This window comes from Carya illinoinensis, chromosome 5 (assembly GCF_018687715.1).
Source record: "Carya illinoinensis cultivar Pawnee chromosome 5, C.illinoinensisPawnee_v1, whole genome shotgun sequence".
NCBI lineage: Eukaryota > Viridiplantae > Streptophyta > Magnoliopsida > Fagales > Juglandaceae > Carya > Carya illinoinensis.
This window is the reverse complement of record NC_056756.1, coordinates 17,608,360-17,626,630: the sequence shown is the minus strand read 5'-3', so window position 1 is coordinate 17,626,630 and position 18,271 is coordinate 17,608,360. Positions and strand designations below refer to the sequence as shown.

Genomic DNA, 18,271 nt, shown 5'->3' with positions numbered 1-18,271 from the left:
ACTAGACACAGTCGACTGAACGACGATGCGTCGTTAATGTTAATATAGTAGTTAAATTACTACTTGTACGATGGAGTTGCATCTCCAGTACTTTTTGGATCATAACTATTTTGGACTAGTGCTGTGATCTTAGTTATTCAATGGATCTTTATATATGAAATATGTTTTAAGTATTCGGGATATTTTCAGTTTGGTGCATAGTATTGCTAAAGAAAAATTTTATCCGCTGCGAATATTGCATAATGTTATATACATGTTAGGAATATTGTATCTTATATGTCATGAACAGAAGCAGGTAACCTTGTGTTGCATGTCTCGACGCTTCAAATGTCCATCCGATCCCAAATGGAATTTGGGGGCGTCACAGACCATCTCTCTCATCCTACTAATTTGTTATGCATTTGTTATTTTGTTGTAGATTTTTGAAAATTTATTGTATTTTAATTGATTTGGTTTGAAGTTTAGAATTTGGGGATGGGTACCAACCGACAAACCGACCATGGATCTAATCGATACCAATCATAAGAAACCACTGCTTTTCCTTGTCCCTACTGGCCGGTTTCAATCGGCTCCACCCTGTTTATAAGCTATCAGTGCGGTTTCGATTTTTTACCGAAATCGTACTGATAGAGTCAGTTTTCAGCCCTAATTATCACGATGGATTTTACTAAATATAAATCATTATTTCCAAATTAAATACTATTTTTTTTTTATCAAAATTGTATCCCTTTCAAATTTCGAATTCAACCTACTAAATAAGATAAATATGATCATGATAATGTTTGAACTTTAAAATCATAAATACTTGCTTAACAAAATTATATTTTGAAACTTTTATATTTTGGTTCTTTTTCTTTTCACATTTTTAATATATTTAAATATTTTTAAAAAATAAAAAAATACCAACACACCAAAAATCATTTCCTTAATTATTAAGTTAAAAGAAAATTAGATGAGTAGTCAAATGGAGCGGTCACTTTTTCAAGAAAAGTAGTGTTTTTCAATATTTTTTATTAGATTTGAAAATAATGATTATAATACGAAAATCATTCCCAAACATAGATAATATAATACTCTTTATATTATTTATAAATTGTTTACGTAAGTAATTTTAATTACAAGACATATTGTGATAAGATAAAAGAATTATATTATTTGTACTCTTATAGCACTTAGGTCTTGTTTGGATATACAAATAGTTTTATCTCATTTGATTATTATAATTTTTTTAAATTTTTACATAAAATATAATAAAAAATTTAATTTTTTTAAATCTAAAATAATGATAATATTAAAAAAATAATATTATAATAATATTTTATTTAATTTTAATATAAAACTATATCATTTTATCTCACTATCCAAAATACACCTTAATAGTTTTTGTTTAAAAACATACTAATTAATAACTACACGAATGTTTACAAAAGAGCTTGAGAAATTATAGGCACAAAAATATTTTAAACAAATAGTAATAATAATAATAATAATAAAGGGACATTCATGAATTTGCAATACCGCTGCTGTTACACAAGCATTTCCACGTTAAAGGAAAGGGAAAATATCGTCAGAGACACGTAACAAAACCGTGGCCACTGCTCCTTACCGTAGTGGAGCGCGTAAGCTTTGAAGCCTTGTTGAGTGTTGACAACGGCCGAGTCGCCGATTTCTCTGCCCGACCTCCATTGAATTTCGAATCACGTAAAGCTTCATTCACATTCATATAAACACAGCGGAAGAAGCTTCGTGATTCTTCACGAACCTCGCATTCAAAAACCTGTATTGATTAAATAATTGAAGAATTCCCTTGCATTCCCCACAAAATCCAAAGAGTTTCATAGAAGAGAGAGATATGGGGGTGGACTACTACAACATGCTGAAGGTAAGCCGGAACGCGAGCGAGGAGGACCTGAAGAAGGCGTATAAAAGGTTGGCGATGAAGTGGCACCCGGACAAGAACCCGGCCAACAAGAAGGAGAGTGAGGCTAAGTTCAAGCAGATATCCGAGGCTTACGACGTCCTCAGTGACTCTCAGAAGCGCCAGATCTACGACGTCTACGGCGAGGAAGGTCTTCAAGCTGCCGAGTTTGCCAGCCCTAACTCCACCGGTGGGCCCTTCCCTGCTGGTAACTCGGGCTTCCGGTACAATCCCCGCGATGCTGATGAGATTTTCGTGGAATTTTTTAGCGGATCCGGCGGGGATAGGTTAAGGAGCGGGAATGGGGAGGAAGTAAGGAGGAGCCAGGTAAAGAAGAAGGCGAATCCAAAAGCGGCTGCGATCGAGAGCAAGTTGGCGTGTACCTTGGAGGAGCTTTACACGGGTTGTCGTAAGAAGATGAGAATTGCGCGCTCTGTTCCTGATGAGTTTGGGTACATTCACTTTCTTCTATTCTCAGCGATTTTTTTCCCCAGAATGTAGTAATAAAAGTTATAAAACGCTTCACTCAATTGAATTCCAACGTCTACAATCTGCTTATAACTTTGTGAGAGGCGCTACCAATTCACTATAGTGTTTCAAATTTTCAAAGATACCCGATACTGAAAATTTCATCTCAGCCGAACAATTTTCTAAAATTTTCAGTAAAATATAATAAACAATTCAATTATTTTAAATTTTAAAATAATATTAATATTAAAAAATAATATTTTATTTAATTTTCATCTAAAATTATCTCATCTAATCTTACTATCTAAACCGCATCTTAATTTTGGTTGACTAACCAATTGGTTGATGTGGAGATGTCAAAAAGATAGGCCAGCTTGGGTTTTTTCCCATTTATGATGTAGTGTTTTTATGGGGAAGTATGTACTTTATTACCAAATTCCCTCTTAGTTGGTGATTACGGCGAATTGAACTTCTCTTACCCTCGTTGGTTTATATAACTTGCAGGGATGAAAGTAGAATAGTTGACCTTGAAATTGATTCAACTGTTTTGTCGCAATTAAACACGATGTGTACGTTTGGGATGCCACCGTTAAGGTTCCTATCTCATGTGATTTTCTTGCTATTTGTATCATGAGATTTTTTTTGACAAGTCTCACCATCTTCACCATGTGACTCAATGTCCGATAGAAGTATATAAGGGCTGTATGAATTCCCCCGGGAACTTTCAGGCTATTCTGTGGAACCTGTTGGTTAGTCAACATGTGTTCTATCGCCTTATGGTTAAAAAAAAATACGATGATCATTTTTGGCTTCTCATGCTCTTACTCCTAACTCAGAGAGGACACAGATAGCCAAAGAGGGAAAATCTTTGATTTCTGTTTACTATGTTCAATCAATCTACTCATAGTGAAAAGCATATGTTTTGTGCCATGCACTACATTGTGTTTAAGTGTGTGTTTTGAGCTTCTTCACTTCAGCGCCATGCGCTTTGCTTTATAGAAGGGAAAGACTGTTGTCTTATGAGTGAAATACAAGTGCAAGTGAGAGAAAGGATAGTCCCTCATGCATTCATGTGAACTATCATAAGGTGGTGGGGTTGAAACCAGACGACTGCACAAGGACCCATGGTATTTGCAGAGAGGGAAATGGACTCCTATTGACTAATGGTTGGTTCTTCAGTTTCCTTTATCATGTAAGTAGCTATGCAGGCCTTACCATGTTTGATTTAAAAGGTAAACATGCTAGTCCCCCACCCAACACTAGTCGATGGTGGTGTATTTCTTGGTTTGGTGGGGACGGGGGGTGTGAAGACAAGTGGTAAACTGCCTTGGATATGAGGAACTCCCATAAAAAATGAAAAGTTGAGTATTTAACGGAGATCTTTCTATCGATAGATAGGGTTTATTGCTAAATATAGGGGGATAGTATCCATCTGTTCTCTCTCTATCTCTCTCTCTCAACTCAGCAGATGATAAAGGATACGTGGATGTCTAAGGGGATGTCTACTCTATTCATATGGTAAAGGATACATCGTATCCATCTACCTTGACGTGACTTGTTCCTTTTTAGTATACCTACAATTCTTGGTCATCCATTAGCTACAGACAAGGCTTCAATCATTCTCATCTACCTCAATCAAAGAGATCTCAATTGGTTTGTGCTGTCTTTTATTCATATAGAGAAGTTTTCATTGTAGGTACTGAGGATTAAGGAACACAGTTCTGTGTATAGCTGATAAATGGACTATGAAAGGTTTATTAAGCCTCGTTGATTTTGTTAGCTTCTTGATAATAGAAATGAAAGTTTGCAGATTGAGTTAATTACAGTTGCAAGCTATTTTAAGTTATGAATTTGTCTAAACTGCACCCTTGCTCCCCCCCCTCCCCCTCCCTCCCTCACCGCTGGGGGGGGGGGGTCCTCCTAACCTAATATTAGATTAATGGAAATAAAATCTTTGTTCTATCAGAGTTTTCGTTTTTCCTTGGTTGAATTTTCAAAAGCGACCTTGTGTTGGTTTGGTTCTTGGCTGTGGCTCTCCTAAATTAGCTGGAACCTTGTTGCGTCCCTAGATCCATGGTTGGGTAACCTGGGCTCTAATTGATACAATCAGAGAGAGAGAGAGAGAGAAGAAAAAAAAGAGGGGGGGGGGGGGGGGGGGGGGGATGCTCTGTGACTACTGGATCTTTGCGATGTCTTCATTGGTTTGTTTATTCTTGTAAAAAAAATTTGTTGATTGGTTTGTTTATTTCTTAAATGCCACTGCATTTAGGTATTATGATTTTTTTTTCATGGCTTTACTCACCAATTTTCCCTTCATGGTTTCACTAATGCTAATACAAGCAATCATTTTGCAGTAGGCCTAAGACTGTTGAAGAAATCCTAAAAATAGATATCAAACCTGGTTGGAAGAAGGGCACGAAAATTACTTTTCCTGAGAAAGGAAATCAAGAACCTGGCGTTACTCCAGCTGATCTAATTTTTGTGGTGGATGAGAAACCTCATGCTATTTTCAAGAGAAATGGAAATGATCTGGTGGTCACTCAGAAAATATCATTATTGGAGGCTCTTGCTGGGGTAACTCGTAATCTGACAACCTTGGATGGACGGAATCTTGCAATCTCATTGACTGATATTGTAAAACCCGGCCATGTGATGGTGATCCCAAATGAAGGAATGCCCAACTCAAAGGAACCAAGCAAGAAAGGAAACATTGTAATTAAGTTTGACGTCAAGTTCCCGTCAAGGCTCACCGAAGAACAGAAATCTGACTTGAGGAGAGCTCTTGGTGGAGCTGATAACTAGTTCTGTTGAAAGGCCTAGGGTTATAACCATCCAGGAACTCTGATTGATATTGCTAGGTCAGTTAAATGTAAATATACGGGCTTCACTAATAAAGAAAAAAAGAAAGAAAGAAAGGAGGATTGTGCATGGTAGGAAGGAGGTTTGAAGGGATGCGATTTTTTGTTGGTAGCACAAAGTAGCATAGGAAAAAGCAGCATCCTCAGCTACTGCCTTGCCTGTCACTAGATGACTTTGGGTTATCTAATTTAAAATTTGTGTGTTAGGAATGTAAAGATTGTGGTTTTAATGTGCCATTGCAAGAAAACATTTTAAATGATGTATTTGGAAGTTATGTGGTTCAATATGCCAACATCTTGAGATTTTGCCCTTCTTTTTAGACGTTCGTTACTGTATTTGTTCGTCTTTCGACAATCCTTTCCCAACCTGTATTAATATGAAACTGGTTCGGTTTGAATTTGGAGTTACCAGTTCCGATAGAATAATTCGATCGGCGGAGTCAAGAGCTTCTACCGATATCTTGTAGGATTTCGGAGAGATGATAATCTATTCAGTACATCCAAGTTGAAGTGTTTAGAATTCGGCTGCTTGAAAACATTGAAGAAATAAAATTGATTAATCGTGGAAGATTTGGGGCATTGAAGAATGCTATTTGTTATCCTCTGATTATCTTCTTATATAGTATCAAATGACCGAAAGATAAGTTAAAAATGATAAATAGCTTTCCGACAATTTGATACCACATGAAAGAATGATGTGAGGAATAACTGTTAAAAGAATGATGAATAGCACTTCCCGACATGTATGGGTGACCATTAGGATTACTTAAGAAATACACAATTATTCGTAATGACATTCGATCGCTTCAAGCATCTGTATACCTTCTATATCCATATAAACCATATTATAACTTTCAGAACATAAAACTTTGTTTTGATAAAGCCACATCATCCACTCATCGTTTATACTTTATGTTACCAATAAATTAAAATTAAAATAATATATCTCATAAGTTTATAAACCTACAAAATATAAATAATATATCTAATGAAATTATTAATTTTAATTTGTTAAAAGTACTAGTCTCTTTACACAATTAGATAAGATGAAATAAAAGTTAAGTAAAATATTATTAAAATATATATATTTTTAATATTATTCTTATTTTAAAATTTTAAAAAAATTGAATTATTTATTATATTTTATGTAAAAATTTAAAAAAATTATAATAATTAAATTAAATAAGATGAGATAATTTGTGAAAACATTCGCCTAATTGTCAAACGCGTGCTTATATGTTTTAATTTCTGGATTTATATCTCTTACGTGGAGACTAGAGTATGTTTTTTATTTAATAAACTTAATTATTTGATGCATTGGCGCGTGTATAGGATGGGCAAGTACAAGAAAAGGACACAACTATTGTTCATAAGACCGCTTAGATCCCTCACTCCATCACGACAACTTATGCTCGATGACATGAGAGAGAGAGAGAGAGAGAGAGAGAGAGAGAGAGTTGAAATCAGACATTGAAGTGAGAAAAGCTCACGCATCTTTACATTAACAAGCAGGAGAAAAGACACCGTCTTATTTAGCCTACATATATGTAAATGGGTGTGTATTATTTTGAGCTCTCTTTTTCCCTCCTCTCCCTTTTTCACGTTCTCTTTTTCAAGTAGTAGTAGTTGGAATACATAAATATATAGATAACTATAGCAGTGCCCAGCTAGCAGAATTGATGCTCCATGCATGATTGGTGGTCCTCATGCCCTGTGTTTCACAATCATCTTCTGCAGTTCGTCCTTCCTAACCCCCACCACCCTCTCTACCACCTTCCCTTTCTTCACCAGCAAAAATGTTGGCAATGTCCCCACCTCGAGTCCCCATGCCACAGACTGTTTTCACCATTAAAATGTTAGCAATCATGCTTCAAAAAGAGTCTCAAAATGATCAAATATTTCTAGTTAAAAGGAAAAGATCAGCCATGTTACCTCCAACTCGTCCACATCAATCTTGATGAACTCTGCATCTTTATATTCTGCAGAAAACTCCTTGAAGGCTGGCTCGATGAATCTACATGCTCCACACCATGTAGCAGTGAAATAAACCACCGACTTCAGCACCAGAAACCAAATCCAAAATATCAGTACCAAAAAAATAACAGATTATGAATCTTTTAGACAATTAAGAACAATATTGATTTAGCTATATATGTCTGCATAAAAAGGAGACTGAATTAATTACCAACTTGTTGGTGTCCTTATAGGCCTGGATGTGGGATTTCCATTGCTCTTTTGAGTGGAAGGCAGTGACACGAGATGCCATTGGTCCATTAAGGTTCTGCAACTCGTAAACACTGCCTCCCATTTTTTTCTTGCTTCTTTCTTAATGCAGATATTCTTTTTCTTGTGGCTACGAACTCTGCAATCACGAAAGCTTTGGCTTGAGCTCTAAGATGGGGGGTGTGTCGGGAGGGTTTTATATAGGTTGGAGTTTGTGGGGGAAAGACATAGCATTCACGACTCTTGTAATCTCGAAGATCAGTATTGGATTCGTTTCTGCTTCATGATGTGACTCAATCTATCGTATGGACCGTTGGCTCTAATTTAAAAAATAGTTAAGGCAAAAGCAACACAAAATAGATTTATATTTTTTAAATTTCTGTATTTTTATTTTTATTTTTTATCTTCCTCCATAAAAGTCACCACTAAATTGAGATGGAAATAATTTTAAAAATACAAATATTCTTTATGTTAAGACTAGGCCTTTTAAAAGTATATACACTGAGGATATATAATTTTTTCTTTTTATATGTAATTGTATTTAAATTTAATGATGGATATCCATACTATTGTATGTAGAGTTAAATGTGTGATGTGTAAGAAAAATCTTACACCTATGGAGAATCACAAAAAAGAAAAAAAAAAACTAATTTATGATTTAGCATATCCTATTGTAAAATTATTTTTTACGAAATATATTTTGAACTTATGTGACAATGTCCATAAGTTGAAATTAATTCGCAAAACCGATTATAAAGTAAGATGCATTGAATTGAGAAAATTGAAAAACAATGTTTGTACTTCTAGATGTTTTCATCCTCAACAATACTTATCACTTAAAATGTGTAACATCAACAAATATAATTGGAGATAATAAAATGTAGGATGAGGAGTAAGTTAGTAACGTTGCTAAAATAAAAAATAAAATAAACTTCTCCTAGAGATTATAAATATGGAGGTGATACTATAAGGGGTGATGGATCAATGCATGTAAGAAGCTTATTTCTAAGTGATTTGATGGATGAGAAGTCATAGATCATTAAATCTCCATGCATTTAATAGAATTAAGGTCAATCTTAGTGTACCTTAAAAAATTATGTACAACTCTCTAAAATTAAAATAATAAAATATGTTGGCACACCATAACTAAATTATAATTTTCAGAATGTCTCCGAGTGCGAGCATCTCAATTGCGGCTATAACAATTTCAAAGAGCATAGTTTTTTGGAAATGGTCCCAACTAGAAATTGGCCACCCACGTCCCCTTTTTAGCAAGTTATATTCTGTGGGGGAGTTTTAATTCTATTTTATTGGTTATTTATAAAATGAGAAAAATGAGAAGGAAGGAATGAAGAGAGGCATGCATTGGCGCTCACCGTGAGAAGAGAACACCTTTTATGTAGAGAGGTCTATGTCGAATGTCGAGAAAGAATATTCTGAATGGACCCGCAAAGTGCAAAGTAGAAGAAGCAAACATGAACATCCACAACTACAACCATTCTCTCAAACATTTTATAACGCAACTTTATATAATCTTCATTTCTTGATTACCCTAACCGTTGAATTGAGCTCTGATTCCGAGTTTTGTTCCGACATTCTTCTCATCGTGTATTAGATCAGAGATGTTAATGGAGGAGCATCACTTGTTGCTTGCTTTAATTAGTGTTGTCATGTCTTACTTCTCATTCACTACATAATAACATATGTTCTCTCTACTTTAGAAAAGTGGGGCAATTCAATTTTGATCATCTATCTAATTCCATTTCCATATTTATGTAATAGGTAATCATCTTTAATTGGGTAAAGACATAAGATGTATTTGCACGACCTCTAGAGTTCTACGTCCAAAATAAAAATTAAAAAACAAAAGTCTTTCATTGCCATTATGCATTCCCTAGCTCGCTAGAAGAGGAATCTTGTTACATCTACAAATAAATGATATAAAATAAATCTACAAACTAACGTGATTTCATTTAATATGTTAGATCTACTTTATAATAAAAATAATTTTACAATCTGACGAATCATATCAAACCACATCAGTTTGTAGAATTAGTTTTGTATAATCCTTTTATAGCTAGAATATTTTTCTAGAAGAAGACCTCAACCAAACGGAGAGCAAAGAGATGTAACAAATTCCGAGAGACTGATTCAATTCTTCCCAACTATTGGGTTAAATTCTTCAAAACAAATATCCTGCACCTTCAACTTCTGAATTGAAACTGAAAGTCTGAAACCTAAACTCTTCTGCTATCCTGAAATCTAGTTAAAATCTTTAATCAAATCAGATAAGAAACTGCAACAAACTGCCAACAGATTCATCAAGCCCTAGCTAGCTAGATTCTCTCAATACTTGGGTTCATGAGCTGCAGTACTGCTCACTCTCGAATGTTTTAATAAATAATATTGCAGAGGAAAAAAAAAAACTACCTTTTCTCCAAAAGGTTTCTGATGAGAAGTTTTCATTAACCGAACTACAGAAGGGTGGTCCGGGATGGTAAATTCATCAACAGCAACCAACATTCAAAATATGTTTTGTACAAAGCAAAAAAACAATTCACCACCCACCCCATCAAGACGGTACCAAACACCATACCAATACCTGGTGAGTAATGTCATGAATGCACCCCAACATCAGCTGGGGAATGGCCACCTGGAACTGCTGAGCCATGGCTGTTATAATACTGCCCACCACTCCTTCCACCCCTTCCCCTATTGTTATAAATATTCCTAGGATAATAATTTGCAGGCTGCTCATAATATTGGTTGCGACCATTCACATAGGTCCCACTTCCCCTGCCACTGCCTCGACCTCCACGGCCATTGGAATAACCCCGGCGGCCACCCCCACTACCACCACGACCACCTCTTTGATTCTGATACATTCTTCTGGGATTGTATTGTTGCGCCTTTGATTGTGGATCTATCTCACTATGCTCCAGTTCTGCCCGTGATTCAGTTTGTTCTTGTTCAACCGAGACAATCTCTGCTGCATTTTCTCTCTCTTCATCCTGCCAAGCAGAAACCACAACCTTTCAATCAAAGGCCATAGAAAGTTGCAGTAAAAAGATCAAGTTAATTTTGAGCACCTTTTGTAGTTCATCCACAGGACTAGATTCATCATCGCCAGTCTCATGTCCTTGAAAATTTTCTGAGTTTTGGTCCTGCAGAAGATACAAGAAAGTTAAAAAGAAAATGCATGATCAGGCGAGAGAAATTTAAAATTTTACATTAGAACTAAAAAAAGGACTAATTATCATAAGTAGCTAGCAATACAAATTCCATCCTCTCCCATGACATATAAAAAGTTCAAATATGGCATGCATTTCAACTTTTTTTTTTTTTTTTATGTAAATAAATCTTTCTTAACTGCCCCCAGAAGTTAACATTGGAACCAACTATTCTATTGTAAAATGGGGGAAATAAATCTTCTCTGAGTGTAATGATTAGGAGAAGCTGAACAATTTGTATCCATAGCCATAAAGCTGGATGCTGCCACAAAGAAAATGCTAGGCTTCCTTTTCTTTCACTCTTCTTGGTGGAATTGAGGCAGAGGGATTCATTTTGTTAAGAAATGAACTTGTGGGATCTTAAGTAAAATGATGGACGAGTGTACCCATTATATTTAAACAACAGTAAGGTTCAGCTTTTCTTTCGTGGTGAAATCTGATTTTGTCTACAACATGTTGAAAAGACACATTAAAATTATGATCACTTGATGCGGATCCTTCCACTAGAATTGCAAAACAAGCATGGCTATTGTGTGAAGTGATGCTCATTACAAGAAGCTCCTCGTTTTTTTTCACAACCATTCTCATCTCATCGTTACAACTTTTTCAAATTCTCATACAAAATAAAATAAACAATTCAACTTTTTCAAATCTTAAAACAAAAATAATATTAAAAAATATATTCTAACAATATTTTATTCAACTTTTAACTTTTATCTCAACTCATCTCATTTTATCTCATATGCAAAAACAAACGAGCCCCACTTAGAATACTGTTTGATATGGTTTTAGCATGTTGACTTGAAACATGTCAGAATGCTTTCAAGATAAATGCTTATAATCATCATCCAATGTATCCTCTATTTTCATAAACTCTAACTTATTGACTTCTCCCACAAACGCAAGCAAGCACAAGTACACAAATATGCGATAAAGCTGAATTAGCTCAATCACATATAAACGATACATAAAAGAAGGGAGAAAGGAAAATCAAAGAAGTTATCACGGGTACTTCTAGGAGACGAGGTGAGCCTTGATATAAGCAAGTTTATCAAATTGTTTGTAGGATAAGTCTAAGCACGATTTGGTGGATTAAAACATAAGATATGATGGTTTTATTTGTACAATTTCATAGTTTTTGCAGTTTGTATGATATGATATTATAACTTATAAATTTCGGGTTACTGACTGCAAATGGTCAGTGACCAACAACAGAGTGCTATGATTTTTGGGTATGTTTTAGTCTTAGATATCAGGAGTAAATACATGTTGACAATGTTCTTAAGTCCTTAGCTTGGCCTTAGGATTAGCATGCAGTAATAATCCTTCATAAATAACAGCCTGGAACTACATTATGTTTACTGCTCAAATTCACTTTTGATTATAGTCCCTTCATACCAAGAAAATTAAAGAAATCTATCTGGTTTGGTTAAGGAAGCCAAATGAATGACCACCTGGGCAAGCAGATTTGGTGAATGCAAAACGCTTAAATATTTTTCAAGAAATCTTTATTTGAAACTTTTCTTCGTGTTGCTTCAATGTATTGCATTATTTGATTATAATAAAATGCTGTGAAATTATTATTATTATTTTTTTATAAGTAAAATGCTGTGAAATTATTGCACGAAAAAGTATACATTGAGCTTTCTTTTGTCAAGTTTAAGGTTCAAATCCCCTTGGGTGCAAACAATCTCTAGAGGCCATCGTACTAGGGGATTTTCCACTAAAATTATCCAAGGTGCACTTGCAGGAAACTCCTTATCAATGGCCTGTGCACTCCCGGGATTAGTTGGGACATTGTTCCTGGACACCCAGTGCCAATAAAAAAAAGAAAAGAAAATGAAACTCTTTTATTTATACAACTTCATGAATGATTTGTATATGTTCTACGAAATGCTTTACATGTTCAGAGAAATTTGAATAACAATTATTACAATCTTATGAAGTATTGCACATATTATATGTTATGGATATGAATGCCTATGAAATACTATGTACATGTTAGTGTATGAAAGAAATTATATGGAAGTTCATGGTACCAGAACATATGAAATGAATGATTTTAGTGTACCTACAGCAAAGGTTGCATGATCAATGTGTAACACCCCAAGTGAGGCACAAGCCATATCTGAACCTATACTCCAAAAGGACTAATCAATAATACAATTGGAGCCTCATTGGAACCATTATAAATAGCAACAACTTTTCCTTCTCAAGAAATGTAGGATTCCATACACCACCTATCCCCCCTCCCCCCTCTCTTTTAAATTCCTGACGTCTTTAGTGGGTCAGTCCATCCTAAGTGACACTACTCAAGTCCCACAGTTCTGGTTGGAATAGGTTCTGGTATCATTTGTAACGCCCCAAGGGAGGGAAGCCTAAGCCACACCTAGGCTTGTACTAAAAAAAACTAGTCAATAATGCAATCGAAGCCCCCATTTGGAATCACTATAAAGAGCAAAAACTTCTCATTTCCAAGCAATGTGGGATCCAATACACCACCTACCCTTATCACTCATATGGGGTATCACACAATTAGAACATTGTCTCCTAGCACACCACCACGACGAGAATGATGTTGCGGTTCATAAGAGAATCAATTATAAAGAATGATACTCCTTTGACAAGGTATGGAGTAGAACTTGATCCCATAGGTTGGATGGCACAACTCAGTCATAGGGAGTCAAAGTGGTATGAAGGCGGGTTGAAATAGCAAGTGGAAGTTTTAAATGAGTGTTTTCCAATAAGCTCAGGCTATTTATTATGTTCAGTTCAAATGATTTCTGAAGAAAAATGTTGGCCCATGATAAACACTAGTTTATTTGTCTTAGATTAAATAAACAAGAAACTTTTAATGAGAATGAAATGAAGAACATCTAAAATCACCCAGGTCCACATATAACTAGAGATTAATGACATTACAAAGGAGCATGGCTTACATACAAACCATCAAGAGCAAGGAGCAAAGAAAAGCCAAAAGCAAAAGCTACCAAGAAGTTTCCTATTCATTTATCATATAAGAGATACACCAATTACCAAAAAACAAGACTTTGTGTTGTTCAAACAATTATCATAATTTAAACATTATTAAGTTAAATATTATGAGTTACAGGGATCGGTACCTTTTATCATATATTAGGAAATTTTATTTCTTTTACAGAATTTGGTCTTCTTTCAAATTCAACAATTTGTTTTGTCATAAGTAAAGAACCTTCATCTCTTTGGCACTGTTCCCAGATGCCCAGTGCCAATTAAAAAAAGGAACATCCATCTCTTCAATGAGCCATATTTTCTAAAAGTTCTAACTTGACTTTAAATTTACTATTCTAGAATGAAAACACCATTGAACCAATGGATGAACCAAAAATGTACTATAAACATAACATATATTGATAGAGCAGTATAGCTGGAGCACCCATATTGACGGTAACAAGCTCAAGTGTGAAAACCAGTCAATCATGGAAACTAGGGATATTTAATATGAGGATTACAAATTCTGTCAACAAATACTCAACACCCACGTTTATAGAAGAAATGAGAGGCAGGTTCTTAAGGTGTTGCCATCATAATTGAAAATTACCTAGAAGGATACCGATAGAAAAATTCCATAGAAGTGCAATTCTTCTTTTGAGAAATGGTAAGTCATAGTTTTTTAAGCATTTTTGGTCTAATTCTCAGACGATAATTCAAATTTTAATCGTTGCCCTGCTTTTTTATGTTCCTTTTTGCCCATATATGCTCTTTAAAATTAGTTAAATTAATAGCTTAAATGTAATAGATTCACAAAGCGAAGCATATCAAGCTCTGTAGTAAAGTCTCGATATGCTTCATTGCTTTTGTATATCAAGCCATGTAGACTTTATAGAGACCGATATAGTTATTCCAGTGCTTTGTATTACAAGCCACAAGTTGCTGAACTCGTTCTACGCTGGCATATAATAATAATAATAATAATAATAATAATAATAATAATAATAATAATAATAATAACAATAAATATATATATATTTTTTTTATATCCGTGAATGTTCGGCCCAGCTTGCGCGCACCTCGACTAATCCCAAGCGGCCCTGAAGTTAACGGTCAAGTAAACCTCCAGTGGCCCTAAGGGGACTCGAACTAGTGACCATTGAGGAGCAAACCCAAGGCCTGCACCACTTTTACAAATTACAGGACACCACACAAAGGGGAATTAGCAGTCAAACTGTAGCTTCTCACATCTCTAATTTGGAACAGATGGAGTTCCAATTAATCAACATTCACAGGAAGCAAATAGCAAGATAAGGGTTGCCATTCTTATCTTCACTCGGAATGTGTAATGCTAAAAAATGTTATCAAATTAAATTGTCTTCAGCTTCCAGATGCAGTTGATTTCCAGTATTTTCACAGAAAAGCAATCTACTATTGCCGAGGATTCCTCTAAATCCTTAACAAAGTTGAATAAATTATGATCGAAATGCAAGCCAACTGATACCACGATGTGCAAAACACCTCAGCCAGGCATTAATAAAAGCTCATAGATACTTGAAACTAATAACTCAAGACCGTACACAATGAAACAACGATTAGAAACAAAAAACATAAAAATGAAATTGCAAATATAGAGTCATATATAGCACAACAAAAATATATTATAAAAACCAAATTTACAAGGAGTATAAAAGCTATACCGAATGCTGGAATTCTGCCACTGAGCCTTCCACTTGGGTGGGCGCTGAGATCGGTACCTGAAAAGAAGCATAATTTCCAGCAGCAGCTGCCGCAGCAACTTCCGCCGGATCTTTCATCTCTGGCGTGGTGGTGAAATAGTCCGAAGCCATAATCTTGTTCAGCCTCTCTCTCAAATCCGAATCTACAAAATGAAAAAACAAAACCAGTTTTTTTACGAAGTAATCGAACAATTATATAAAAATCATTGACTAATAACAAAGAAGGCGCACTACACTAAAATATTTACAAGTAAGATTGGAATTGGGCTCGATGGGCTGGTCGGAGTTGGCGAGCCAGAGCTTTGCGTGCTCGATGCAGCGCTGCAAGGCATTCTTGTGCGACAAGCCCGAATCGACCGGGCGCGATATCAACAAGCCGCCCAACGCCGATAAAGAATTCAAGTCCCTCTCGCCCAGCAGAACAGTAGCATCGTCGGTGACATAATCGTAGGTCAAGCAACACCCTCGCTCGAGCGTCCGCGTCAGAATAGTAGCAGTGAAATCGCTCTGCGACTTCACATCGAACAGGGACCCGAAGTAAAGCAGATGGAGGAGATCCTCAACGATTCTGAGGCCGGGCTCGTCCTTTTTGTGCTCGTGGTGGTGTTGGTCGTCGTCGTTGGAGTTTTCGGGATCGACGGTGGAGGCGGGGGCGGAATCGCAGGAGAGCTGTTGGCGCTGGGCGGCAAGGGTGAGCTCCTCGGAGAGGGCTTGAGAGAGGGGCTGACGGAGCTTCTCGAGCTCGTCGATGAGGGCGGTGACGGCGGGTTTGGAGCGGAGGACTTCCTCTTGCTCCTTGTTGATGGGCTTGCCTTGGGAGATGGCTTCCTCCATCTGGAGGATACGGTTTTGTTTCTTGCGCAGGGCTCGGAGGCGCTTGTTGATAACGCTGAGGACTGGGCCATCCGACACGTCAGAGGCCGCGCAATCCGCCATTGGATTTGATCGGAAGAAATGTTTTGGCTAAAAAGGAGAAGGTGAGGAGAGCACCACCGGGGTTTGGTGGTGGAAAAGGTAAGGGTTTTGGTGTAGAGGGAGGGCAGGCAGCGAAAGCGGCTCTCTGGCAGGGGCCGAAGGGCTTTTAGTTTTAGCCTTAAGTGCGAAGCGAGAGAGAGCGCAAATGATAGCGAGAACTGAGGAGGCTTTTAATTGAGAGTCGGACGGATCACGGGTGCTGGATAAGGGTTTTAGTTAGGGCAGCGATAATACAAAATAAAAGTAAAAAAGATTTGTATAATTTTGGGAATTTTTTTTTTTATTATAATTATACATTTTGATACTTTATTTAACGTTATTTAAAGAAATGTATTAAAAAAATGTTATTTAAACAAAAAAATATATATTATTTTTAATTATTAATTAATTATTTTTTGACATTATATTTTATAATTTTAAAAAATTTCAAATGATTGTTAGATAAATAAAAATAAAAAATAGGTTTTTTTTTAATTATGTCACATCACATAAAAAGAATGATTAAAAAGATGGACCCTTAAAAAATTGTGTTTAATAGTAAACATTTCCTTAAGAATCTAGCAAACAATCATTCCGAAAAATATTGATGAAAATTATTGGTGGCGGAATCTGTAGGACTATGATCGGATGTAACTATGCTACTCATCCAAATATTATTTTAGATTGTCTTTAATTTTTTTTTATTGGATGATATCTCCAAGAAGTAAACAGTAGACGCAGCTTTTAGTAGAGGAAAATATTATTTATATTTAGAATTTTTATGTGTTGATGTAAAATTTATAAAATTTAATATTTAATATTCAAATTAAGAAAAATGATAAAATAAATCTTACGTGTAAAATTATAATTATATGTACTACTAATTTTAGCTATTTTGGAAAGGGAAGACAAAAGCCTCACACAAAAGTCATACATTAGCTTTTTCTTTTTCTTTTTCTTAGTGGTTAAGAAAATATTTTTTAATAATTTTATGATTATTTTATTTTTTAAAAAGATGTTTAAAAAATTTAAAAAATATTAAAAAATAAAGAAGAGGAAGAAGATTGGACTTATCGGTGGAGACTCGGGAGTCTAGCATCACCCTTTTGGAAGAAGCAATCATTAAGCATTTGCGCAAGTCAATTAATATACCTTTCTTCAAGGGTGGTAAACACGGAGATTAATTGCCCAACCGACAAATCTGCATAATTTTATAAATTATTGTTTGAATGGCATTTAGGTATCGTCTGGCAACTCATCATATCTTAAATATTTTAAATATTTCTTTCTTAAATGTTACTGAAATACAAATAATTTTAATTTTAAATTTTTAACCTTTTCATCTAATTATTATCTAATTATTATAAATTTCTCATACTCACAACAAAACACAAACAACAATAATATTTTTACAAATTTTAAAATAAATATTATATTAAAATTTATATTAAAGATTTTAACTTTATAATATCTTTATTTAATATTTTCTCTCCTCTTTCAATTTAATAAAATATTATAATTCAAACTATTCTATTACTATAATATATTAAAATTTTTGAAATATACAAATCAGCATTAGGTACAGGCATTTTTCCAAACAAATGTCAAAAGCGAATAACAGCTAGTTGGGGCTCTTTCCGCAACAAAATACCATATAAAAAAGTACAGTTAAGGAGCACTACATATGCAAAAGGCTCTTTAGGTGCTCCTGGGGGACGGTCTAGAGGAGAACACCTTTTCACGTGTCATTCTCCACTTTAAGTCATCAAAAACTCAAGGCAAGAATCCAGATCATACGGCATCTTAATCAGATGCAACAGATCCAAAACTGTAGATATTCCAAAAGGAATTCCGTTTCTGAAGATCATGCCCCAGTACAAAGTTAAAAGTCGTGCAATTCAAATCAAAATC

At 35.2% G+C, this 18,271-nt stretch overlaps 3 protein-coding genes across 3 annotated transcripts; 1 reads left to right on the top strand and 2 right to left on the bottom strand.

Moving 5' to 3' along the window:
• The first annotated feature begins 1,591 nt into the window (after positions 1 to 1,591).
• On the top strand, positions 1,592 to 5,504 carry LOC122308868 (dnaJ homolog subfamily B member 4-like). The gene is made up of 2 exons (XM_043122139.1): positions 1,592 to 2,370; positions 4,741 to 5,504. The coding sequence occupies exons 1-2, from the start codon at positions 1,853 to 1,855 to the stop codon at positions 5,186 to 5,188; spliced, it is 966 nt and encodes a 321-aa protein (XP_042978073.1). The 5' UTR covers positions 1,592 to 1,852; the 3' UTR covers positions 5,189 to 5,504.
• A 1,210-nt stretch (positions 5,505 to 6,714) lies between these two features.
• LOC122308869 (thioredoxin H2-like) lies at positions 6,715 to 7,649 on the bottom strand. Its single transcript, XM_043122140.1, has 3 exons — positions 7,430 to 7,649; positions 7,177 to 7,299; positions 6,715 to 7,080 (listed from the first exon to the last, which is right to left on the bottom strand). The coding sequence occupies exons 1-3, from the start codon at positions 7,550 to 7,552 to the stop codon at positions 6,949 to 6,951; spliced, it is 378 nt and encodes a 125-aa protein (XP_042978074.1). The 5' UTR covers positions 7,553 to 7,649; the 3' UTR covers positions 6,715 to 6,948.
• Positions 7,650 to 9,898: 2,249 nt separating this feature from the next.
• On the bottom strand, positions 9,899 to 16,555 carry LOC122308867. The gene is made up of 4 exons (XM_043122138.1): positions 15,655 to 16,555; positions 15,368 to 15,549; positions 10,557 to 10,631; positions 9,899 to 10,478 (listed from the first exon to the last, which is right to left on the bottom strand). Exons 1-4 carry the CDS (start codon positions 16,340 to 16,342, stop codon positions 10,083 to 10,085), a joined length of 1,341 nt encoding a protein of 446 aa, XP_042978072.1. The 5' UTR covers positions 16,343 to 16,555; the 3' UTR covers positions 9,899 to 10,082.
• Positions 16,556 to 18,271: the final 1,716 nt, after the last annotated feature.